General features: G+C 35.6%; 1 protein-coding gene across 4 annotated transcripts in view; it reads left to right on the top strand.

Moving 5' to 3' along the window:
* Thoc2 (THO complex 2) overlaps positions 1-27,321 on the top strand; it is a 116,946-nt gene that overhangs the window by 35,542 nt on the left and 54,083 nt on the right. For all 4 annotated transcript variants that reach the window (XR_001782751.2, XR_003953012.1, XM_006541503.4 and 1 more), the window contains exons 5-12: positions 2,444-2,514; positions 3,710-3,831; positions 3,973-4,106; positions 12,201-12,367; positions 16,179-16,271; positions 17,442-17,597; positions 18,160-18,332; positions 19,467-19,662. Coding sequence is in view for 2 of the 4 variants with exons in the window: in XM_006541503.4 (XP_006541566.1) it covers positions 2,444-2,514; positions 3,710-3,831; positions 3,973-4,106; positions 12,201-12,367; positions 16,179-16,271; positions 17,442-17,597; positions 18,160-18,332; positions 19,467-19,662 (1,112 nt within the window). In the remaining 2 variants the exon portion in view is untranslated. The remainder of the gene's footprint in view (positions 1-2,443; positions 2,515-3,709; positions 3,832-3,972; positions 4,107-12,200; positions 12,368-16,178; positions 16,272-17,441; positions 17,598-18,159; positions 18,333-19,466; positions 19,663-27,321) is intronic.

Here is a 27,321-nt window from a genome sequence, read left to right as displayed (position 1 = left end):
ATAACTGGGAACCCCTGGAAAAATTAATGAGATCAGTTAAGTCTTTGAGAAAACACCGCTAAACGTAGAGATTAACTGGGCTTGGGGGTATATGCTTCTAGTCCCAGCACTCTGGAGGCAGATGTAGGTAGATCTTTATGAGCTTGAGGTCATCGGCCTGGTCCACATAGCAAGGTCCAGACTTGCCAGGGATGCATTATGAAGCCCCATGCCAGGAAAAAAAAAAGTTGAGATTGTATTGTAAGTTACATTGCATAAATCATACCCTAAATTTTCTGTTTAAGTCTTTCCTGTGTGCTGTAGTGTATAGAACCCATGATCTCACAGATTCTAAGCAAGTACTTGTACCACTAAGCCACACCCTTATCCCCTAAAATTTTCTTAATGTACTTGTGCTAACTTTGTGCTACAGTTGCTAGGATATGGGTAAATGGCAGTTGTCAAGAAGGAATAGTGAAGGGTCAGGAAAACATTTGATGTTATAAATTTCCTTCTCTTTTGATTTTTCATGTTGACAGTAGAATGTAAACTAAAGTAAAACTATGGTAAAGTTGCATTATTTCGGAAGATCTACTTAGAGGTACTAGTTATTACTTCAATAAGACTAATGACATTTATTGTACAGTCTAAATTACCAGTTGACTTTAAAAATAAGTAATTCTAAGCACTTGGTAGGTAGAAGCAAGAGGATCAGAAATTTAAGGTCATCTTGGCTATTTAGTGATTTGACTGCAAGAGACTCTGTCTCAGGGAAAAAAATCAGTTAAAGCAACAATCTGAGGTCAACCTTTGTGTAATTCTGCTTATCTTATTTGAAAATTTTGATGTTTGGCATTTTGCATTAATTGTTTTATTTTATCCACACCTCAGATCTAAGCTTGGATACGTTTTCTGAACAATTTTTAAAACGGAGGGAAGTCTGTATTTTTACACATTTCAGTAGAAATAAAATGCCAGTGTTGAGTATTTTTATTTAGTGACTAGAATTAGTCAAAACAGGATTTTAAATATACCTTTTAATACTGACTTTTCATAGACTTGGTGACATTAGACTTCTCAACTTCATTGATAAGTGACTCTTAAGGTTAGGAAACATTTTTTTTTTGGTGCCAGCCCTGGGGAAACTGAGAAAAGAGAATTGCTGTTGATTTAAAGGTCAGCCTGAAGTTCATTGCAGGTTGAAGACAAGCCTGTGCTACATAATGAGACCGTTTTGTTAAAAACAACAACAACAACAACAACCCTCCCCAACAACAACAACAACAATACCCCCCTCCCCAAGACAGAGAGCTGACTTAGTGGATAAAGCCTTTTGCTAAGGCATGAGGATCAGAGTTTGAATCCTCAGCACACACAAGAAAGCAGGGTAAGGGCCATGTGGCTGTACACATACAGCTCTAGTCCCAGCACTAGGGAGGTAGAGGCAGGTGGATCTTTGAGTTAGAGGTCATTTGTATTACGTAGTGAGACTTTGTCTTAAAAGGGGGAAGGGGTCACTATGGTGGCTTGCCTGTGTGAGAAACGGACATAATCTTTGGCAAGCTGGCTAGTTATGTTAGCTAAATTGGCAAACTTTGAGTTCAGTGAGAGAGACTCTTCCTCAATAAAGTGGAGAACAATTGAGGTAGACACTCGACATCAATCATCCTATGGCCTCCATACACGCCAATGTTAACACCACACTCCTGAGTATGCACAGAGCACATATATACCCACTCAAAAAGGGGTTGGGAGACAAAACAACCAACCATCAGAATGGCCCTTTTTGCTGTTGTTGTTACAATACAGAATCTTCCTATTTAGTCCAGGCTGGTCTTGAACTCATGATCCTTCTGCTTCAGCCTTCTGAGGGCTGTGATTACATTTGTGTACCACAAAGCCCAACTAATGTGGAAGAGGTTTTTTCTTGTTTCCTAGTTCAACTTGGCCATTATGGAATGAGTCTCTATTTGGCACCTCTGACGAGTGGTCATTTAAACTTTGTTAGAATTTTTTCCTTTTTGAAAATAGTATTTTTATTTCTGAAATTGTTTTCAGTGTTTCTTGTGATACAAACTTATTTATGGATGCATGCTATAGGCTACAGGGTCAGTCATCAGTATTAAGAGAAATTAAGGTTTTATGAGTGTATGAAAGATATATTATTACAGTTTATATTTTTTCCAGATTCAGTAAGAGTTATTTTTAATCAATTATATTTATTTTTGAGACAAGGTATTTCTTTGTTCCTGGTCTGACCTGGAGCTCATACTGTAGACTAGGTTGGTCTGTAGCTTCGGAGCCTTACGCCCCCTGCTCCTGGGTGCTGAGACTGCTTACAGGTGTGTACTACCGTACCTGACACAGAAAGCGGCATTTTTAACTAAGTTTTAAAGAAGACGAATCTTTTAGTAGGGGAGAGTATAGAAAAATGAAATTTGTATCTCTTTCCTTCCCATTCTAGATATTGAAACAAATTGTTTAGAAGAAAAAAGCAAGAGAGACTATTTTACACAGTTGGTATTAGCATGTTTGGTAAGTTTTCAGATGTATTTCCCCTTCTCAAATTTGCATTGAATAAGTATAATCATAGTTGATAATTTTAAATGAAGGATGATACTGACATTCATTTGACTTAATGATAAGGTGAGATTTAGATCTTGAAATGGAATGTTTTGTGAAATTAGGTATTCAATTTCTGTAAAATAATCATAATTTTAAATTATTTAATCTATTACCTATAAAAACCCTTAGTGATATTTCTGACCCAGTCAGTTCCTAATGTAGAAATTTTAAGCAACTATGAACTAAGTAGAATTTGTTGTAGTTTGTTCTTAAACTGATTTTTTTGTAAACTTTATTTGTTAGGGATAAAATGATGGAGGCAGTTTAAGAAGAATAACTATAAGTTGTGCTGTGGATGCGGTTTAGTTGATAAACTTGCATACACGAAACCCTGGTTCTACCCCTAGTACCCTATAAACCCGGCATGGGGACACTTGCTTGTAGTTGGAGGTGGAAACAGGATCAGAAGTTCAAGATCATTCTTAACTACAATGAGTTCAAAGACAGCCTGGGGTTCATGAGACACTGTCTTTAAACAAACAGCAACAACCCTTCCCCATAAAAATAGAAGTCACAATTGTCTAGTAAGCCACTTCATGTTCGTAAAATTAGAGCCAAGGAAAAGTACCATTACTAGGATGTAGAAGAACGTCCTTGTCTTTGTTATATTACAGTTTGGTTTACTGTAGAAAATGTAGAATGCTGAAGTACTTTGTTAAGTGAAAACTGAGTTAAGATAGGCTCAATGTAAGGAAATTTTTTTTTCTCGAGGCAGGGTTTCTCTGTGTAGCCCTGGCTGTGCTGAAACTCAACTCACTCTGTAGATCAGGCTGGCCTCAAACTCAGAAATCCACCTGCCTCTGCCTCCCAAGTGCTGGGATTAAAGGCGTGTGCCACCACTGCGCTCAATGTAAGGAAATTTAATCTGTAGTTTTACTCTAAGCTGTGTATAGCAAACATGTAATTTTAAAGTAATTTTTGAAAGAGCTATATAATTTACTTTTCAGTATTTGGAGGGTCATTTTGTTGAATTGAAATTTTAGGCTTATAAAGAGACACAGTTTTATATTCTTACATTGGAAAGATTATTTTGAATATATTTAAGAGTGTGTGTACATAGTTGGAATGCTAAAGAATAAATGGTCTTTAATATTTTTTAATGCAGTATTTAGTTTCAGACACAGTTTTGAAGGAACGATTGGATCCAGAAACTTTGGAATCATTAGGGCTTATCAAACAGTCACAGCAGTTCAACCAAAAGTCAGTTAAAATCAAGACAAAACTCTTGTAAGTATATGTGGCTTATGTTACAGATCAAGTAGCTGAATGTATAGTTCTCATTTTAAATCATAGCAGTTTCTAAAGGCTCCTTGAAGGTTTTTTTTTTTGAAATTAACTTTATCCTTTTAATGATATTTCTGATTTCAGTTATAAGCAGCAAAAATTCAATTTATTAAGAGAAGAAAATGAAGGTTATGCCAAGCTGATTGCTGAACTGGGACAAGATTTATCTGGAAATATTACTAGTGATTTAATATTAGAAAATATCAAATCTTTAATCGGTAAGCCATACCTGTGTCTATATAATATGTGTTATTAAGACAAGCTTTAATTTTAACTTTTAGAAGATATCCATAAAGAAAAAATAAATCACCCTCAGTTGTATGGTGAGTTTGTGGACAACAGGAAAAAAACCAAAGAACTCTACACCTGGGATTATATAACTTTTAATTTGAGTATTTTATAAATATTTATAAAATTTATCATGATCTTTATGAAAAATGGTTTTGTCATTGTTGCCTGTATGATTATTCTAATGTTCTCTCTAATTCTTCTGTCTGTAAATTTTAACTATATCTCAGACATTTTCATAGAGGGTAAAAATAAAACTTTAATAAATGTTTACAGAAACTTGATAAATAGTTTTTTTGAACTTGATTTTATAAATACAGTTTGTGACTTTGATAACACATTTTACCTTTATTTCTGAAAGTAGCAGAAGTTGCAAAAATATAGCAGAAAATATTTTCTCTTTAGTTTTAAAATAGCATTTCTGTCACATTACTTTTGTCTTGAGCATTTGAAGAGAGTAGCTGACAATGGACAGGAGGAATGAATAGGGCAAGCCTGGTTTTCTAAGATTGGCAAGAATTCCTGGTATTATATAGTAGGTAGTGTTCTAATGAGGGAATATTTTGGAGTTGTGTAAAGTCATAGTTTTTGTGATTTCCAGGAGAAATATTATTTCCTACCTCATTGATTACAATGTAGCTGCCATTTACCCTCAATTGCTTCTTGTTGTTGTTTTTCTTTCTTAATCATTCCATTTGTTTACATCTCAAATGATATCAGGGGATATCCCTTCCTGGTTGCTTTATTTGAATGCCTACACAAAGCATTAGGAGAAGGGAATAAGGAACATAAGTTTGGCTGAATCCTTATTCCCTTCTCCTAATGCTTTGTGTAGGCATTCAAATAAAGCTGGGTTTACTTCATTCTTCCTTATTTGGCTTGGCATTTGGTGACTGCAAGTGCACAAGCTAAGGCTACATTCAGTTTAAATTTACCTTTTTCTTTGAAGTCAGGTTTTGGTAGCTGATCTAGTTTCTTTTGTACTTTTGTCCTATGGTGATTGAACATCAGGTGAGTGAGCCTCTAGCCCTGAAGGAGTCTTGCTGTCTTCTATGGCCTTGACTATGTCAGTGACCTGTTTTTAAAACTCCTCTAGTACAGATTTCTTTTCTTTCCAGAACAGGCTGTGCATTTTTCCCTGCAGATTTTACCCTCTTTTATCTAGCTTGTGAAGCTTGTCAGTACTGTCATACTGTACTGTTTTTTCTTCCTTGTACTGTGTCATGTCCTTACTTAAGATAGTGTTCTCTCGCTCTTGAGATCTCATGTTATGGAGAGCCTCCCAGCATTTGCTTTCATTTTGTCTCCTTTTATGTGCACAACTCCTTTTTCTCTTTTTCTTTTCTTCTTCTTCTTTTTTTTTTTAATTCCTTTCTGGATTCTTACCTTTTTTATGCCTTTGTTATTTTAGGAGCATTACAAAGACTTTTCTTAAAGGTATGCTTTGATGTAACAGGAAATTGTATACTCCTCTCTCCTTCAACTTTGCTCTCCTAGAAAAGTTTATTATCTCTGTTGACCAACGTGATGGCATCTTCACTTTAGGCTCATGATCCACGTGGATGATCTATAATTAAAACAACTTGATTTCTTGGTCTGCGTTTATTTTAACCCATCTGGCATCCTGTAAAGTGTGGTAGACCAGATAGACTCAGATTGCATCTTCTTAAGGCTTTCCTGGCTATCATTTTCAGCACTCCTTAGTTTTCTCAGGTTATTTTTCTTGTTAACACTTAATGCTGTATTGAGTATAGTTGATTCTCTGTTTCTACAAGGTTGAAAATATTCATGGAAGAATCTGTTATGAGTATGTTGTATTAGTTATAATAACTAATCTTTCTGTGTTATGAAGTATGCAAGATCATATATATCAATTATATGCACATCTTGTTCCATTTTATATAAGAGGCTGTAGCATCTGTTGATTTTGGCATCCTTAAGGCAGTCTTGGAACAAACTTAGACACTGAGTTTTATGTCTCTACCATCAGCTCAGTGAGGACAATGTTTTTTGTTTGCTTTGTTTAGTACCCAATTCTTAAGGGTTGGTTGGTGCTAAATAAATAACTAAATGGAAAGTTAATGAATATTCTGCCCATTTCTAGTGTCTGTAGTGATTTTTAGTCTCTCTTTTCTGACATGGAGGCATTTAGAAAGCTTAACTCCCTGACTCTGTTTCTTTCTGGCTAAGTAACCTTTTGTTCCCTCTGGTTGGTTGAGAAAGGAACATTTTATGTTGAAATTGAGGATAAGAATTTAATTTCATTTAATGTTTTTTAACATTCAAATTAATTGTGTGCACTATGAGTACAACTCCATTTAGGTCTGACCAAATGCTTCAGCTTTACAGCATCCTGGTTTCTACGACATCTTTGGCTAGGTTTCTTCATGTTCATTTCCACTATTGTCTCTTAATGTGTAATCTAGGGAGGTAATACTTCATATAAAACTATCTTAGCTCTGATGTTCATTAGCCGTTGTGAGAAACTGATTCCTAGTTTGGAAGGTTTGCAGGCTGGGTACAGTTATATTCAGATGCACTGATCTGGAGAAATCCTCACTTACACCCTTTAAGATTCTGGCAGATGAAAGTCTATGTAACTGTTTAGCCTGTGTTGTGTATTAGTATGCAAGTAAGTACAGAAGCAGAGTTGCTAGGATTATGTGGTGATGGTTGCTAGCTAAAGTGTGACAGTAAATGGGAATAACTTACTAAGTAGGGATGAAAAATGATTACTAGACTACTAAGAAATAGGTCCTTTCAAGGGAATTTTAAATCAAGGTGGCAGATATAATGTATATTTTAAACATCAAAGAAAAATAGAGGTGGGCTCGTTTTTTCTGAACTAAACTATTAACGTATACCCGTCTGTCCTAAAAAAACAAAAAACAAAAAAACATTTTCAATACCTTAAATATGTACAATAAAATATGATTGCAATAGTTTCATCTAAGTTAGTATTCAACAACATTTCTTCTTTCATTTTTCTTTCTGTTTTGTTTTATCTTTGAGACAGGGTCTTGCACATCATTCAATCTTGCCTGAAACGTTGATTCTCTTGCCTCAAATTCTTGATTTTTTTTGCAGTCTTTTTAATTGTTGTAGTTCATACATATTTTACTTTACTAATCTCTCATTTGATACTTAGTTGGCAAAGCCCTCCCACCCCCCTCCCCCACCCCGTTCCCTGTTCTGTAGACTGTCTTTTCACTCTGGTGATCATTTAATTTGCTGTGCAGAATCTTCTAAATTTCATGTAATTTTGTCTGTCAATTCTAGGAATCATTTCCTGTTCCATTGGAGTCCTTTACAGAAAGTCCTTGTTTATGCCTAAATCATGAGGTATTTTCCTGTAGCATTTCAAGTTTCAGGCCTTATGTTAAAGTTATTGATCCATTGGAATTATTTTTGTGGAGGAGAGAGATGTGGGTCTACATTCTTTTCCACATTGATATATACTGTTTCCCAGGCACTATTTGTTGGAAAGGCTATCTCTTTTTCAATATATGTTTCTGGCTACCTTGTCAAAAATTACATAGCTGTTTTTTTATTTCTGGATCATCTAGTTTATTTGTTTGTATACAGTATTTGTCAATGTGGTTCTATGGTGTAATTTGAGATCAGGTACTATGTTGTCACCAGCATTAGTTTTTATGCTAAGGATTGGTTTGTACTTGAGACCTTTTGTGCTTTTATAATGAAGTTTTAATTTTTGTTGTGAGACAGAGTCTTCCTATGTCTTCCTGCTGCTTATTACTTGCTCTGTAGATCAGGCCAGCCTCAGTCTCAAAGAGATTGGCTTGCCTCTGCCTCCTGTGTGCTGGGATTAATGGTGTGTATCACTATGCCTGGTCATGTGTGGTCTTACTCTAATGTGTTCTTGAATTTGGTTTGTATATGTGTCTTGTTGGACAGATTTTCCACCTATGTTTTTCAGGGAAATTGATCTGTTCCTTTCATTTGTTGTTGGGATCTGACCTGGCATTTCTATTAGGTTAGTGTTGATTTTGTAGGATGACTTGGCTATCTTTTCTTCCCTTTAGGTTTTGTGGAACAGTTTCAGGAGTATCAGTATTAGTGTTTCTTTAAATAATTGGTAATGTCTGGGAGTTATTTTTTTCAGTTGTGGCTTTTCTTTTCTGGGAGGTGCTCTTTTGTTTCTTGCTCATTGCTGTTACGGATCTATTTAAATTGTTTTTAGCTTCTTGATTTAATTTTGATGGATCTTATGTGTTTAGGAATTTTTCTTTTAGAATTTCAAGTGTTAAATATAAGTTTTGAGAGTATTCTATAATGCTCATCTGAATTTTACTGGAATTTGCTGTAAAATTCTCCTTTTCCTTTCTATTTTACTGATCTGGGCCTTTTCTTTCTTCGGCTTGTTTTATTAGGGTGTTAATCATACTCATTTCAAAACACTATTTTCTTGTTTTGTTGATTCTGTATTTATCTCCATTTGATTAATTTCTGCCCCCATCTTTAGTTTTTTTTTTTTTCCACCTACTGTGTTTGGGGGTTGTCTTGTTCTTGTTTTTTTTTTTTTTCTCCCTACAGCATTGGGAGTATATCATAAGGGTATTTATTTGAAAGCTCACTGATTTAAAAAATGTAAATATCTAGTTACAATCTTTTCTCTTAAAACTGCTTGAGGTATAGCTCATAGCTTCTGATAAAGTTGTGCTTCTACTTTTCACTTTGAAATTTTTATTGAACTTTTTATTTTTTTCTTATTTCTTCAGCGGCTCATTTTAGTTATACAAGAGTATATTGTTCATTTTCCAATCCAAGTATTTGTGATTTGTGTAATTTCTTTTGCTATCAGGTGCTTGTTTTGTTCCACTATGATCTGAATAAAGAACTTACTTCAGTTCTTTTGTGTGTGTGAAGACTTGTTTTATGTTGTATTTCTAGCAGGCTTCATTGATTGCTTATAAGAATGTGTATTCTGTTTGATAGAATATTTTGCAGATACCTGCTAACTCCACTTGATCTATGGTGTAGTTTAACTGACATATTTCTATTAGAGAAAACAGAACAAAAAGAAGCAACCAAACAATGGCACCTGCCTTGGTTGTTTATTGCTCTAGTTCTGTGGCACCTAGCATTTGCATTCCCATTCTTGTGGTCCCCTATTTTCAGGCACCCAGTATAGCCCAGTTTTAAGCAAAAGGTAAATTCTGAAGATGATGCTGGGTCACTGCACTCTTGAGTCACTTCTGCCTATTGCTGTGGAGGAATCTGCTATTTTGTGGAGGAATCACTTTCTTCAAAAATCTGCATCCGGATTTGAGGCTTTTGAGGTCTGTAGGCTTGTCTCAAAGTATGCCTGCCAGTCTCTTTTGAGCAGGGTAGCCTATCTCACCTTTTTAATGGGGCTTCTGCTTTCCTTAACTTCACCAGGGAACCATGTGGCTGTATCTGTGTGTGTTTGACTTGGCTTCTTTTCAATGTGTTACCTGTTTTTTCCTTGATAGTTTGTAGCTGTTTAGTGAGAGCTGTTGAATTTCCAAAGCTTTCTACTTTGTTGTTTTGGAGCAGTGTATTCTTTTTACACTTCTCATCTCTTTACCTGGGTCATCAGATGCTGCTTTCAGTCTGGTGTCTTACCACAGTTTTGTTTGTTGTTATCTAAGCTTGAAGATTTGGTGTGGAAAGTAGGATGAGAGTCTTTTCCAATCTCATGGGTTCTTTTAGTCACATTACAGTGTGACCAGAGAAATACTAAAAAGAAAATTAAGTGTCAAGCCGAACAATTCTTTGAAAGATTTGAGGACATTCAACTCCTTAGATTACATTATTTTGAGAGTGCTTAGTATAACCTGAATATAAAATTTATTCATTCCAGATTCATATTGTCACTATATCAGCTTTTTAGAAAAATCTCTTTAAAAGGGAAGTCAGTTGGCTTTTTTCTGTCCCCTAAACCTTTTCTTATTATAGTCACAGTACTACAAACCACCACCACCACTAATTAATAACAACAACAACAACAACAACAACAATGAATGTTTTCTCTGTGTATCCCTGACTGTCCTGGAACTAGCTCTGTAGACTAGGCTGGCCTTGAACTTAGAGATCCACCTGCCTCTGCCTCCCAAGTGATGGGATTAAAGGTGTGTGCAACATTATCCTACACACAGGTTTTAATTCATTGGTTCATTCATTCATTCATTTTTTTCACACAAAGCATCCCATATCTATCCATTTATTCAACCATTATTTCAGAAAATATATACCCACTGGAGCCACCCCTCCCTCCACTCCTCCCAGTCCCCATACTACCCCCGCTCTCTCCCAGATACACTGCTCATTTGTTTCCCTTCGGAAAAGGGCAGGCTTCCCAATGGCATCAACTAAACATGGCATAATAAGTTGCAAGAAGACTAGTTAAAGTCCACATATCAAGGCTGGACTACTCAGAGACATATGCAGTTGACTATAATTTGAAGTTTCCACCCCCTACTATGCAAAAGAAGATAGTTATTAGTGTTCTCAAGCATACCTTTTAAATTTTTTTCAGAATAATGATACTTTTAAGTATATCTTCTGAATCTTGATCCAGTGATTCTTGCTTCAAGATGTGCTTTATCATGTTTTTTTCTTTTTATATAAGTGATATTTCTGAGACATTGTCTACTGTAGATTATTTAGCTTGTTTCTTTCTTTGTCAGTATTTTGGAGAGGTGTGTTGATGTGTGTGTACCTTCATGTGTTTTCATTTCTAGAGGTTGAACTCAGGACCTTATGCATCCTAATTAGACACTATTAAACTGTGTCTTCAGCCTTATTAACCTTTTTAAAAAGTAATTCTTCCTGGTTTTTATTTTTACATTAAAACCACAATTTCCTCTGTGTTCTAAGGTCTATCCTGCCAGCAACATGATTATTGAATCTGTAATCTTGTTTACACATGGACACCTCTCCTAGTATTCATTACAGTATTACCTTGGTTTGTTATTTCCATGGTAAGAATTTCAGTTTGGGCTCTAGAGAGATGGCTCAGCGGTTAAGACTGACTGATCTTCTAGAGGTCCTGAGTTTAATTCTCAGCTCATTACTATCTGTAATGGGATTTGATGCCCTCTTATGGTGTACCTGAAGACAGCGACAGTGCACTCAGATATAAATGAATAAATAAATCTTAAAAAAATGTTTGGCTTCATTTTTACAACAATCATTGTAAACTTAATCATATTTTTGCTTGTAACTGGTTGCATTTGCTGTACTATACTATCTGTCCATCTTTTGATAAACTCCAGTTACTTTCAGTACAATTTCTTCAATGAAAGGCATGGACTCTCTTTAAGGATAGAAGAGGTAGTGTATTAATTGTGCATCACAAGGTCATGGCATTTAGTGCATTGGATAGCTATGTACACATTAGATGGAGGAATAAGTTCATGGCTATTTCATGTCTGTCACTTGCTTTTCCACATGTTCTATTCCAGAATGATTTTCTCTTTCTCCAAAGGCATAAAGAGCTCTCTCTCTCTCTCTCTCTCTCTCTCTCTCTCTCTCTCTCTCTCTCTCTCTCCCCTCCCTTTCTTTCTCCTTCTCCCTCTCCTTCCTCGCTCCATCTCTATTTCTTGCTTGCTTAATTTTACTGGTAGTTGAGAGCTAGGATAAACAAAAGCATTTCAGGATACTTAAACACAAGAGTGCCTAAGTTCCACACAGCAATCATTTGGAAAAGAATAACTTTGAATATTGAAGCTTGCTGATTGTTTAGAGTTTTACTATTATATAGAAATCTAAAGTTAAAATGTTTCAACCCTTCAGTGTGACGTCTTTAAACTATTACAAATGCTAAAGGTACTTTCTTTCTCTGGTTATTTCTATTTTCATGTATAAAGTATGTAGCTTTAAAAAAGCTTCTTGAGAAGATTGTCCTCTGAAGGAGGGGATATAAACTTTGAAAATAAGTTATTAAAATATTTTTATCTTGCCATATATTATCATTGTTGATGACTTTATCAGAGATGATGTGATTTCTTTTGAACTTATATGTACCTCTTCTGTTCCAGGATGCTTTAATCTGGATCCTAATAGAGTTTTGGATGTCATTTTAGAAGTGTTTGAATGCAGGCCAGAACATGATGACTTCTTTATATCTTTATTAGAATCTTACATGAGTATGTGTGAGCCACAAACACTGTGTCATATTCTTGGATTCAAATTCAAGTTTTACCAGGTAAAAATGTGTGTGTGTGTGTATATATATTATATATATATAATATATATATATATTATATATGTGTGTGTGTGTGTGTGTTTGGATCAGTGTCATAATTTTGTATGTATAGTTTGTTTTAATTTGTGTTGTATTATTTACTAGGTTCATCAGATGAGATAGAGAAATGAAAAGTTAATGATATGTTGTGATGAGCGCTATGTTAAAAGTATAAATGATTTGATGAGACAGTAGAGGAAAGCAGAATTAAATTTTGCCTCAGGAGACAGGGTCTAGTAATACTTGGAGGAGTAGGGATGTGTTGAAAATTTTCTATGCAGAAATAAACTGCAAGACTAAATATTGGTGGTGTGGGAATATATAACTGATTGAAGAAATAGCTGGTTGTCACTTGCCTGTTTTGTAACGTGAGGAAGGAGTGGTAGAAAATTGTCTCTAGATGGAGAGCTGTGTATTAGATTGCCATAGACCTTTGACTGCATGTTATTTTAGGATTTGATTGTACATATGAAGGGCATTAGAATGTTTTGGGGATGTTAAGTACTTCAAGAATATTTCACTATTAAATCAGTATAGTAGCTGAAGACACCCTATTTCTGTGTTTCTCTTTTAGTCTGCCATATTGCTACTGTTGTTTTCTAAAAGATTTGGTGGGGATGCCTGACTACTGAAAAGTCATTTCTGGTGGTGTTAAGCTTTTATTAAAACATTAGCCACAGCTGCTTCTCATTTTCCTACCAGGAACCTGAGACCCCATTCTTATTATAGGGAAGTAAGTCAAAGTGTCTTATCAAGAAACCAATGGCTGAAATGGAAAGGTAGAGAAAATTTAACTTGGTCCAAGATTAATACTTTCAGATCGGATAACATTGAAGATTGATGACATTCTGAGTAACATTAAGTTAATTGTTAGTTTTAGAATTAAAAGTAGTTTTACATGAACATACAGTTAGTGATATAACCAGTGTAAATTTGGGACTATCTTATAATATTTGAATAATACTTTTTGGATATTTTAAAATATATATTTAATATATATTTTTGGATTTTTTTTAAGTATAAGAAATACTTAAGTGTTAGAAACAACTTGTTCTTGTAAGAAATACCTCTATACTGCTCTGTGTGACAATCTTTCTTTTTTACTCTTGCCAAATCTATCTAGTTATTGTGAGAGTGTAGTCTTATGACTGCTGAAAGAAAGAGGAAATTGTCAGAGATTTTAAATAATTTGTGGTCATGTGAGGGAAAGTAAGGAAAGCTGTGTAAACCAAGTCTTATTTAGGAGATGTAACCACGGGTGTAGGCTCTTAGGAATGTGTAGGCAGCATGTATATTGGTCTCTTCCCTAATGCTTTTGTTCTCTCCAACCACCACCTGAAAATGCTAACTCCCTCTTTTTATAACTCACATATGACAAAACCACTTAAAGTGGAAGGACACAAATGTGTAGGTACAAGACAGTTTTATTCTATTGTAGCTAAGCTGTTAATTAAATCAAAGTAACTTTTTCCTAAGTCTAAAATTTTAATTGTAATGCTGAAAGTACTCACTAAGAAACAGAAAAGGACAAGAAAGAAATCCAAATGGCACACAGACCAAAGAAGCTATTGGGAATGAGGAGCAAAAATCACAGCAAAAGGCCCAGAAAGTCTATCCTTCATATTAATTCTTCTAACTGTAAAATTGATCTCTCTAATTAAAAGTCAGGTTTTGGCAGAGTACACTTAACACAAAACACAAACAAAAACCAAATAAAAACATGATCCAGTATTATGCTAGGTAAAAGAAAACAATATTCAAAGGTACAAATAATTAGAAAATAACAATCTAGAAGCCGGTATTATATTTGCATGTGGGAGAAAGCTCTGGTGCCCATATCAACAGCAGATAGGGTAGAATTCAGGTCAGAAATTGTTATGAAATGATGATAAATGGCCTGTAAAGACTGACAGTCCATGTAATGATTTTTAAATAGTTTATACTAGTTATAAACACAAATCAGCTAAGCAGCATAACCTCTAAATTTATGAAGTAGAGGAACAGTTTATATTTGACCCGAGAGTATAAAAGTTGTTGAGATGAACTGTTTAGAATAGGATTAAGGGAACAGTGCAAGTGGTCATAATATATTCTATTCAGGAATCTCAGAAGAGATTAGAAGTTAAAGAAGCTTTTGTATATTTGCTCTTTAACCAGCTATTGCCAATAGACTAGACTGATATGAAATTTATCCTGTGATAATTATTCACCTTTTGTGTACCCTGATCTTAATCAATGATCAAATTAACTAGACATGTTAAAAATGATGAGTTTCACCTGTAATCCAGGTACTTGGGAGGTTGATGCAAAAACATGATGAGTCTTACTTGGGCTACATATTGAAACCTCTCAAAATACAACAAAACATTAAAGTGAACTGGGTCTAATACACACATGTGGAAAACTCCACCCAACAATACCAATATATTTTTCTTTATACACCTGGAACATTCTCCAGCGTAGGCCATATATTTAGAATTTAGACCACAGAACATCTTGAATTACAAAATACTTTGTGATCATATGCTATGGTATTTGATTATAGCTATAGTGATGGACAATGATGTGAAATTTTTTGACATCAGTTATCTAAATTGAGGTTATGAGACTAGTGAATGTGGTTTTAGTATATTCAAGTCATGTATCTCAGGACAGATTATCAATAAGTTCAGTAAGCTTTGTTTTGGTATCAAACTTGGACCAATATTTGTTTTTACTGAAAATACTTTAATTCAAAATATCCATTTATGTGCAAATGTTTAGAATCAAGAACCTATTGCTAAGTTGAAGACTTATCTATTGTTAAAAAATACAACAAAACAGTATCTTCTTTAAACAACACAACGTAGTTTGGTTATGGTTATATTACACATACCAAGTGTGGCTACCTGTACTTACAGACGTTTTATTTCAGTGTTGTAGGAAATCTGTACCTTTTTTTTTCTCTGATATCCACTTATTTTTTTTCCATTTTTTATTAGGTATTTAGCTCATTTACATTTCCAATGCTATACCAAAAGTCCCCCATACCCACCCACCCCCATGATATCCACTTACTAGTGAGTATATACCATGCATATCCTTTTGGGTCAGAGTTACCTCAGTCAGGATGGTATTTTCTAGTTCCATCCATTTGCCTGCAAAACTCAGGATGTCATCCCAGGGATGCAAGGTTGGTTTAATATATGAAAATCCATTAACATTTTCATAGTTTATATAGTGGATATAATCCACTATATAAACAAACTAAAAAAAAAAATCACATGATCATCTCCTTAGATGCGGAAAAAGCATTTGACAAAATACAACACCCCTTGAAATTAAAAGTGTTGGAGAGATCAGGAATTCAAGGCCCATACCTAAACATAATAAAAGCAATTTACTGCAAACCAATAGCCAATATCAAATTAAATGGAGACATACTTGAAGCAATCCCACTGAGATCAGGGACAAGACAAGAATGTCCACTCTCCTATATCTATTCAATACAGTACTCGAAGTGCTAGCTAGTACAATATCACAACAAAAAGATGAAGGGGATGCAAATGGAATATTCTTATGCATTGTAAAAGATGCTTAGTCTCAAAACTGTTTTCTTGTACTTATCTGAAGATGTTTTGGGATGCTGGCAAAAGTCTTTGTCCCACTGTTCAGATCTTTGATTTTATAATGAAGAATATTGAAGTGTATTACTTAATTTTATTGATGAATGGTAGAGAAAAGGTAAGATTTTAATTTTACTCTATACCTTAAGGAATTCTTCCTCTTTTAGGAACCAAGTGGTGAGACGCCATCGTCTTTATACAGAGTTGCAGCAGTCCTCCTGCAATTTAATCTCATTGATCTAGATGATCTTTATGTGCATGTAAGTCAAGTGCTTTGTTAAGAGTTTTTCTTATGCATCCCAGGGGTAAGGAAGAGGGTAAGCACCTCACTGCTGGCTCTAGACTTCCAGGTATTATTTTTGAAGGCATTATATATTATTGCCTTGTCTAAATCAAAAATAGAGTAGATTTTCTTCTTTGATAAACAATGGAAGGTAACTTCCTCTTAGTCACCCTTACAGGTTTCAAGATTGGATATATAGCTCTTTTTTAAATCATTGCCAGTGCTTAGCTCATGGGGAGAAAGGTCAAGCACTAAACAATGTCGTTTTAGGCTTTTTTATTTTTATATGAAACTTGTAGGAAATAGGGGACTGTCTAGAAACTTCTAGGTAGGTAATCATTGCTGTACAGCTTTTACCTCTAATGTTTACTGGTTGTTTATATTAGCCTTAGCTATTTGAATAGATTGTGCATTTTACAGGGGTTAAAACATTCCTATTATAGCTCACTGTGGTGCCTAAGTCACTTAAAAATCTTTTTGGCTGTGTTTTTGTTTGTGTCAGGTTTATTATTTTGAAATGCTTATAGTAACAATCCTCCACTTGGACAAGGTAGCTAGATCTGAGATAATCAACCCTCAACGATGGAATTGATACTGATTAGAAATTAGTTTGTGATTTATGAGATACCAACTTATTAATAGTTTTTATAATTGAAAATTAGAACATTTAAATCTATTCTTTTGACATATATGCAGTACTTTGTTTCGTTTGAAGTTTGGCTTTTAAAGGTAAAATATGTACTTTTTATTTTGGTGGTATTAGAGGTCAAATATGGGGTGTAGTTTGCTGGACAAACTTTGCTTTACTGCAGAGCACCCCTCCTCCTGGTGTTTTCAATGGAGTAGGTATATATTTTAGGTATATTTATAAATTCAATGGTAAACAACTCTGTAGTATGAATTTAGAGCTTTTAAAATACTAAAGATAAAAAAATATTTGTTGCTATGTGACTTTAAAATGTATGTAAAACTCAGGTATTCACCTTTTAAAATTATTGGGCAATAAGGCAAACTTATTTAGAAAGAATTCATATATATGAATAAACTAGCCTTCTTATTTATAGATGTACTAATTGAGCAATATTCTGCATTTTATATATGCAAGCTTCTTGTATTAACTTATGAAATTTTAATGATCTATTTTTAGCTCCTTCCTGCTGATAATTGTATTATGGATGAATACAAACGAGAAATTGTGGAAGCTAAGCAAATTGTAAGAAAACTCACAATGGTTGTGCTGTCTTCTGAAAAACTTGATGAACGAGACAAAGAAAAGGACAAAGATGATGAGAAAGTTGAGAAGGTACATCCCTCAGGCCAGCAAGACTTACCTTGTTTAGAATTATGACCTTTCATTTCTCATGGTTAATCACCTTATGGAGTATGTTCTCTTAATTTTGATTATGTGCAATTTGATTTAGGTATTATTCATTTGAACTTTAATATGAATGATACCTTCATAAAGAAAACTCTTTTTCTTATGAATTTCAAAATAAAAGAAAAAAAAAATCACAAAATATTGATTTTATTTTTCTGTTTATATACTTTCTTTTTAATCCTAAAGGGATTCTCAAAGATGAATGAATTCTAGTGTCTCTTGTATGGTATAGCATTAAGTCCAACTTAATTTCATATTTATAAATTATAATGCATATGTATGTTCTAAATGGGAAAATGCAACAACAACAAGACAATAAAACAAATGCCCAAAAGATCATATTTTGTTTTTCAAGTCACTGAAATTTCAGGCAATTACTGTTAAGTTTCCTAACTTTTTTTGATGTACAGTATTATGATACTTAGGTCAAGTTTTAAAGAGAAATATCTGTATTCCAAACATCATTGTCATGTTTGTTCATTTTTAGCCACCGGACAACCAAAAGCTGGGTTTGTTGGAAGCTTTGTTAAAAGTTGGTGATTGGCAGCATGCACAGAACATCATGGATCAGATGCCTCCATACTATGCAGCTTCACATAAACTAATAGCTCTTGCTATTTGCAAGCTCATTCACATAACCGTTGAGCCTCTCTACCGAAGGTTTGTTATTCTACACTAAGCATTAAGATACAAATAGTTTCAGGTTACTAAAAAGAGTTGTGTATTACTATCTTTGATCTTTAAATCTAGTATCTGTTACTATATTTTTTCAAAACATAAGAACTATTCACAGGGTATGTCAGTCATGTGTGCATGACTTCTGTCCTAATTTCCCAGTCTTCTAGAATGTGTGCTGCAAAATATGAAAACTCCAAGTTAAGTTTCTGGAGCCTGTTTGCATTATTGAGAGTGAAAATACCTTTCTTCTGATTTTGCCTTTCTTCTTGGGAAGCAGAAAGTTTCCCCTTTAAAAATTAGCCTTAGTTCCCTATTCCCATTTTTCTATTCTGGTGTTAATGGTTCTGACTGAAGACATTACCATTCTGACAGGCTGCCTTTTGGGGGAAATTACTAGTTTAATTCCTTTTATCCTGAATGTGTCAACTAGTCCTGTTGACATCAGCCTATTTGTAGAGTGCTTAGGAGCAGCATTAGCAGCAGCTGTGGCTTGAACTTCATAGATTAGAGCCTGCTTCAAAAGCCACAACCTTCTTGACTTGTGTGTAGCTGCTGCTTTCATTGTAACCTAGGGTGTAGACAGTGCAGGCCTCTTCTCAAAGATAGAGCCCTGAGACTTAAAGTAAGACCTCTACTTACTCTACATGAGAAACCTCTGGGCATGCTGTCCTTTCTACTAGGACAACTTGGATTGGATGGTTAGCTTGCCTGCTACTGCTTCCTCATACTCAGTATAGGAAAACAGTAGATCCTAGATTGAGACATGTTTGATTTCATCTTGTCATACATCTGATGTCCATGCCGTATTCTCCATTCCTATAACCGCAGGCTCTGTGTTGGTCAAGCTTAACTTAAACTCATATTCAATGTTACTTGAGATCTACACCAAGAGTTCCTTTATGTTGCTAGTTTGAACCATTGTCTTTTTGAGTTTTGCTTTCATGCTTACTGAATTTATTTTTGTGTTTTGCCAGCTGAGAATTATTTACTGTAATAAAGTGAGTGATGATTAGAATAGTTAAAGCAAATATGAACAAGAAAATGATTGTGTCTTATATTGGAGACTTATATATATATAGTGCATAGATTTCTAAATCTTGCTTTTTTTTTAAATAGAGTTGGTGTTCCTAAAGGTGCTAAGGGCTCACCGGTTAGCGCTTTGCAAAACAAGAGAGCACCGAAGCAAGTAGAGAGCTTTGAAGATTTGAGGAGGGATGTATTCAATATGTTCTGTTACCTTGGTCCTCACCTCTCACATGATCCCATTTTATTTGCAAAAGTCGTGCGCATAGGCAAGTCATTTATGAAGGAGGTCAGTAAGGTTTTTCTTCCTAGTAGAAAATTAAAAATTGAAATGAAATGTTGTGAATATGTTTTCCTGAGTATTTCTAGAAACAAACAAGCAAAAAGTAAACATGAGTTAAGGAAAGTTGTGTTGAGTAAACTCATTTATGGAAAGCCCTTTGTGTCTCAATGGTGATTATGTCTATGTATCAAAACCCCAGATCTAGGTATACGATTCAAGTACCTCCCTTGAGAAACTCTTTGCTTGATTTCCATTGTAACTTGCACTTGTGCTTACTCTTCTTTTCCCTTACCTGTCTTCTATGGATTTTCTTTCATGCAGTTTTGAGTCATTATTAAATGTTTGGATGCTTTCCAACTTCAAACAGTGCAGGATTATTATTGTATTCTTTACGTATTTTGGGAATAAGGATTGAGCTTGGGGCATTGTGTGTTTGTATGTGCTCTACTTTGGAGCTATGATTCCAGCTCATTTTTCTTTATAAGTAAAGTTTTTATTGGAATTAATTATGTGACAGAAAAATATATAAATGCTGAATATACAGTTCAGTGACCTTTTTAAAACTAAACACTCATGTGTCTACCACCTAAATTAAACCAAGAAATTGAATAGTACCAGTAGTGGTGCTACCTCATTTGTAACCACTTAGACTATTTCAAAAGTCTGTGGTGTAGAATGTTCATTTGCTAGAACATCTCCAGCCTTAGATGCTTAATTTTCAACTTCTGATAAATTGTCTGTCTGTCTGTCTATCTGTCTGTCTGTCTGTCTGTCTGTCTCTCTCTCTCTAGTTTATACCCATTGCCATAATCACCATAAATAATTACTAGACTATTTTCATCATACTTGCTGTTAACTTCTGCCACTTCTGTCACTTTCCCCTGTGTTGCTGCTTTCTGTCACTATAATTTTGCTTTTTCTATGATCTCATATAAATAGAATTATATGTTCACTCTTCTGATTTCTTTCACTTCATGGTTTTAGACTCATTCAAGTTATTGCATGTGTTAGTAGTCCTTTGCTGAGTAATAATATCGCACTATATGGAAACATAGAGTCCTTGATACATTTGTCAGGTGATGAATATTTAGGTTATTTCTGTGAGTAGCTAGCTATACTTTTGGGAGGCATGTTTTTGTGTTGTCAGAAGTGGGATTGATTAGTGAAATACATAAGTATAACTGCAAAATTGTTGGATGTTGTGATACATACTTTTAAGCTCAGGACTCAGGAGGCAGATGCAGTCAGGTCTCTAATGCGAGTTATGAGTTTGTGGTCAGGCCAGCCAAGCCTACATAGTTAAACACTCTCTTAAAACAGAAAAAAAGATTGTAAAAACTGTTTGACAGTGTTGGCAATGTTTATAGTATTTTATATTTTTGAGAACAATTATTTGAGACTTCTAGATGCTCTACACCCTCACTGACACATGGTATTGTAATACTTAAATTTTTGTTATCTTAATGAGTTGTGGTATCTTATTGTGGGTCTATTTCTTGTCATGCTAATGACTAATGATGTTGAGTATCTTTTCATATGTTTATTTGCTACTTATAATTATTTTTAGTGACGTTTGTTCATATCTTGTCCATTTTTGATATGACTATCTTTTTTATATGTCTTTGTATATTGTTATTTCTAAGGCCTTGACCATATAGTTAGTTTTTGAAAAAGTCTTTCAGTCTGGTTTGATGTTTCAGTTTTAAACTGTCTTTTATAAAATTACGTGTATGTGTGTGTGTGGGGGGGTGGGGGGTGGGGTAGTAGGAGGTTTGTGCAAGTGGGCACAGGTGCCAGGAGAGATCCCTTGGAGCTGTAGTTACAGGTGGTTGTGAACCAAACTCCTCTCCTCTGGAAGAGTAGAGACTATTGAACTATCTCTGTGACATCTTAAACATCCCTTATATGCACATACCCCCACACAGACTCATACAACTAAAGATAATAAACAAACACCTTTTTAAAAGGAAAAATTACATCTTAATAATTTCAGTTTATTAATATTTACTTTGAAATTTTTCGTTTTGTACTCCCATGAAAATTTTCCTCAACCCAATGCTTTCAAGCTGCAAAGAATTCATAATTTCTTTTTAGTTATAAAACAGAACTACAAAACAATATTTAGAAACATGTATGAGCACCTATATACATATATTGTTTGGTGATTACATTTTTAATCTTAGACAATACTAGCTGTATGGAAAAACTAAAAACAGCTCTTGTTATGAATCTTATATGATACCTGAAATATTTGACTTGGCTTTCAATACTTATTAGCTGGTAGATTATTTTCTCTTTTTTTCAATTTTTATTAGATATTTTCTTCATTTACATTTCAAATACTATCCTGAAAGTCCCCTATACCCTCCCCTCACCCTGCTCCCTTACCCAGCCACTCCCACTTCTTGGCCCTGGCGTTCCCTTGTACTGGGGCATATAAAGTTTGCAAGACCTAGGGGCCTCTCTTCCCACCATCTTCTGCTACATATGCAGCTAGAGACACGAGCTCTGGGGCCACTGGTTAGTTCATATTGTTGTTCCACCTATAGGGTTGCAGGCCCCTTCAGCTCCTTGGGTACTTTCTCTAGCTCCTCCATTGGGGGCCCTGAGATCCATCCAATAGCTGACAATGAGCATCCACTTCTGTATTTGCCAGTCAGGGTCCTTTCATCAAAATCTTTCTGGCATATGCAATAGTGTCTGCGTTTGGTGGCTGATTATGGGATAGATCCCCGAGTGGGGCAGTCTCTGGATGGTCCATCCTTTCGTCTCCGCTCCAAACTTTGTCTCTGTAACTCCTTCCATGGGTATTTTGTTCGCTGTTCTAAGGAGGAATGAAGTATCCACATGTTGGTCTTCCTTCTTGAATTTCTTGTGTTTTGCAAATTGTATCTTGGGTATTCTAAGTTTCTGGGCTAATATCCACTTATCAGTGAGTGCATATCATGTGTGTTCTTTTGTGATTGGGTTACATACTCAGGATGATATCCTCCAGATCCATCCATTTGCCTAAGAATTTCATAAATCCATTGTTTTTAATAGCTGAGTAGTACTCCATTGTGTACATGTACCACATTTTCTGTATCCATTCTTCTGTTGAGGGACATCTGTTTTTTTCCCAGCTTCTGGCTATTATAAATAAGGCTGCTATGAACATAGTGGAGCATGTGTCCTTATTATCAGTTGGGGGCTTACTAAAATGCAGATTGTGACCCCTAACTTCAGTTTCTGATCAATTGGCCTGGGCTAGAAGGTGAAAATTTGCATTTCTAACATGTTCCCTGGTAATATTGATGCTGCTGGTCCAAAGACCAGATTGTTCTTCTAATATAGTAAGTATATTTGATCCTCCTTTTTGTGATTAGAGGGGGTGGCAGTGACTATTAATCTAAAATATGTACCAAGAGCCACTACTATACTTTCTGCTCCAGCATCCTGGGCATTTCTGTCCTTAACATACTGTGTGAAGACAAAACCTCTATGAACAGAGAAACCCCCGAGTGTACCGTACTTCATGAAAGGTTCCTCGGTATCAGGCTTCTTGAGTGAGAATGCTGAGATTCCCAAAGAATGCACGGCAGTTCATGGAGTGCTGATGGCTCTTTTCCTGTTAGCAGCATATGTTTCTATTGCCTTTCATGATAAGCTTCCTTAGGAAGCCAAAAAAAAAAAAAAAAAAGCTGAAAAACACCTGTAGCACATATATCCACTCAGTCTTGTTTATTTCCAAAATTCAAGGGCAGAAAATAGTTCTAATTGGACATTGCGTGTGAACCGGTCAGAGGAGTTATTCATATAGAAGCAAATATTTATGTATTCATTTTTATTAGCATACAAAGAAGGAGGTTTATTATAGTATTTTAAAAACAATTTGTTTCTGTTTTTTTTCCTGTTCATTGAAATTATAGATTTTTTCCCTCACACAATATATCGTGATTGGGGTTTCCCTGATTCTCCTCCTAATCCCCCCTCAGCCCCCTCCCATTCACATCTGCCTCTTTCTCTCATTAGAAAACAAAAGGCTTCTACGGGACACTAGTAATACAGAATAAAATGTGATAAAACAAAAACTACACATAAGTATTAGACCAAACAAACAGAAGGAAAGAGCCCAAGAGAAGGCACATGAAAGAGACACACTCACTTGTACTCTCAGGAATCTCATAAAACACTAAAGTAGAAGTGATAATATATCTGCAAAGGACTTGGAGCAGACCCATACATGCTGTTTCAGTCTCTCTGAGTTCATATGAGCATTGATATGTTGATTTAGAGGGCCTTGTTTTCATGGTGTCTTGCATCCCCTCTGTGTCTTACACTCCTTTTGCCTCTTCTTCTGCAGGGTTTCCTGAGCCTTGAGGGGAGGGATTTGTTATAGGCATTGCTTTTAGCACTGAGTATTCTAAGCTCTCCCACTCTGTGTATAATGTGTGACTGTGGGACTCTGTCTCTGTTCCCATCCATTGCAGGAAGAAGCATCTCTGATGATGGCCGAAAAGGCCGTTGAGGATAGCAGAGTATAGCTATTAGGAGTCATTTTTATTGCTTTTTTTTTTTTTTTAATAAAAGCCCAGTAGTATTTGGTTTTCCCCCAAGTCTCTGAACTATCTATCTAGTCTCTGGTTCTTCATCACCCAAGCAGTGTTGGGTATGGGTTCCATTGTACTAGCGTATCTTACATGCAGGACACTGTTGTATACCCAAAGTTTTGTGACTGGGATGGTGGTTGTTTTTCTTTTGGTAGTGTACAGATTATATTCTTGTACTAAAGACACTAAAATGTAGAGGTGAAGGCTCTATTTAGGTACTAGTTTGACTTCTCCATGTTGAGTGAGTTGTGTAGATATTTCTTTTAGCAGTGAGGGCTTACTGTCGATTTGTGGAGAACAACCTATATTCTTTGACAACAGCCTGGGTCATTTGGGGATTTTTATGGGACCCTAAAGGACAATTGGATGTAACCCAGTCCCAGCACTGGAAGTTCATTTGGCAAGAAATGGCCGTTTGTGACTCTGTCTACTTCATTATTTGGCTATTTCATTTAGATTACCCCCAAATATGTACATATTTTACAAAGCTTCTACTGTATTAGGGTTCTATACTGCCTCTCAAATGACCCTTAATTTTAGCTGTTTCTCCCCATATTCCTTCCCTCATTCCCCCTCCCATCCTGAGTTGATCCTTTTTTTTTTTAGCTCCCCCCATTCATCCATAATTATCTGTTCTATTTCTATTTCCTAGTGAGAGCTGTCTGTCCCAAATCCGTTCCTCTATACCCAACCTCTGTGGTTCTATAGATTGCAGCTTGGTTACCATTGACTTAACAGCTAATAGCCACATATAAGTGGATACATACCATATTTGTCTTTCTGGGTGTGGGATACCTCCCTCAGGATGACTCTTTTCTACCCATTTACCTCTAGAATTTATTATTTTATTTTTAATGGCTGATTAATACTCCATTGTGTAAGTGTACCATATATTCTTTGTCTACTAATTTGTTGAAGGAAATGGAAGTTGTTTCTGTTTTTTTTTTTGCTATTATGAATAGAGCAACAGTGAACATGGTTGAGCAAATGTCTCTGCAGTAGGATGAAGAGTCCTTTGAGTATGTGCCTAAAGGTGGTATAGCTGGATCTTGAGGTAGATACCCTTCTTCCTGTTTGCCCCCTGCCCCATGTTCTTTACTTCCTTTCTGAAGAAACAGACTTTTTATGACATTTATTTTGTGTTTGTGTGTGCATAAGCGTGTATGCCACAGGACTGTATGGAGGTCAGAGGAAAACTCGTGGGAGTTAGTTCTCTCCTTCCACTATGTAGGTTAAACCATGGATTAAACCAAGATTATCAGCTTTGATGACAAACACCTCTACCTAATAAGCCACTTCACCAGCCCAAGAATATTTTAAAAACAACTAAACCTTTCATTATAGTTATTTCCAAGTTGATACTTATCTTCAAATAGATGCTTGTTGTTGATACCATTTGTTGTACCTCCTACTGTATTTTTGCTGTTGTAATAATTTTATACAAACTCAGAGTTAGAGACCAAGTTCTGTTTGTTTTTTTTTTGTCATTTTGAGATTTTATTTTTGTATACTTTTGGGTGTTTTGCCTGCATGCATCTCTATGCATCATGTTTATGCAGTGCTCACAGAGGCCAGAAGAAGAGATTGGATCTCTTGCTACCAGTATTAAAGATGTTTGTGAGGTACCATATGTCCTGGGATTTGAACCCAGGTCCTTTGTTAGAGCAGCTAATACTCTTAACTACTGAGTCATCTCTCCCCAAGTTTTTTGTTTGTTTGTTCTCTTTTTTCCTTTTTTGTTTATGTTTTATTTATTTTGGTGAGGCAGCATTTCACTGTATATCCCTGGCTGTCCTGGAGCTTAGAGACCAGGTTGGTCTTGAACTCATGGAGATGTGAATCCTTTGCCTCAAAAGTGCTGAAATGTACACAACTACACATGAAGAGAGCAAATTTAATGTAAAACAGTTCCGCTTTTCAATGATCCTGATCAGGGAGAACTACTGAAATATTTATATTTACATTGTCATTTATAATAGTTGGTTTGAAGCTCACCTCATTTCCTTCATGTGACAGTGTTCAGATATATTTAGAGACTGGATTACAAACCAAACTTTATGTACCATTTTTGTTCAGCATTAAGGTTATTGAGGAGGGGAGCAGGGTGGGGGCATCAGTCCTTCTTGGCTACAACCAAGTATGTCTTCATGGCTGCCAGCAAGTAGTTCAGCTCTTCTTCCTTTCCCTTGGTGCAGATGTGCTAGCCCACCCTTTTCTTGATGAACTTGAGGTAGTGCTTGTTCTTGAACACCTTGAACATCTCCTTGAGCCACTTGTCAGTTGTGAAGCCGTACACTTCCTGGATCATGTCCCACATGAACTTGGTGTGCTGTACCTCGATTTGCTGATGTTCTTCAGTATGTTGTGGCCGTTGTTGAAGCAATGGGCTTGCTAGAGGGATGGGATAGGGAATGGGTTCGGGGGAGGGCTTTGGCTGCTGCTCTCTGATGGCAACCAGGATAGGAAGCTTATGTAGCAGGTTTTTTTTTAAATCTATTAATTTTTTATTAGGTATTTTCTTCATTTACATTTCAAATGCTATCCCAAAAGTCCCCCATACTTTCGACCCACCCACTCCCACTTCTTGGCCCTGGTATTCCCCTGTACTGAGGCATATAAAGTTTGCAAGACCAAGGGGCCTCTCTTCCCAGTAATGGCCGAGTAGGCTATCTTCTGCTATTATGTAGCAGTTTTAACCTTAGCTATACTTCCTAGGTTCAGATACTAAGTACCAATAGGCAAATGGCAATTCTATATGAATGGTGTGTAACTTAGTTTTTAGGAGACTTGTTTTACTAAGAGTGGGACTTCAGGTACAAAGTCAATTATATCCTTCCTAAACGTACATTTCCATATAAGAAAAAGGTAGATAATATTTTTAACCCTTGCTACATCTTCCAATAAATAAGTTTGTAGATTTGAGTATGGGTGCTTGCATGTGTGTGCATGTGTGCCTGTGTATGTGCGTACGTGCTGGCACTGCGTGTGCTCAGGTGCCCGAAAAGCCAGAGATGATATCAGATCCCCTGGAACTGGAGTTCTAATGAATTGTGAGCCACTGTGTAGATGCTAGAAA

This window comes from Mus musculus, chromosome X (genome assembly GCF_000001635.26).
Source record: "Mus musculus strain C57BL/6J chromosome X, GRCm38.p6 C57BL/6J".
NCBI lineage: Eukaryota > Metazoa > Chordata > Mammalia > Rodentia > Muridae > Mus > Mus musculus.
This window is presented reverse-complemented; position numbering and strand designations above follow the sequence as displayed.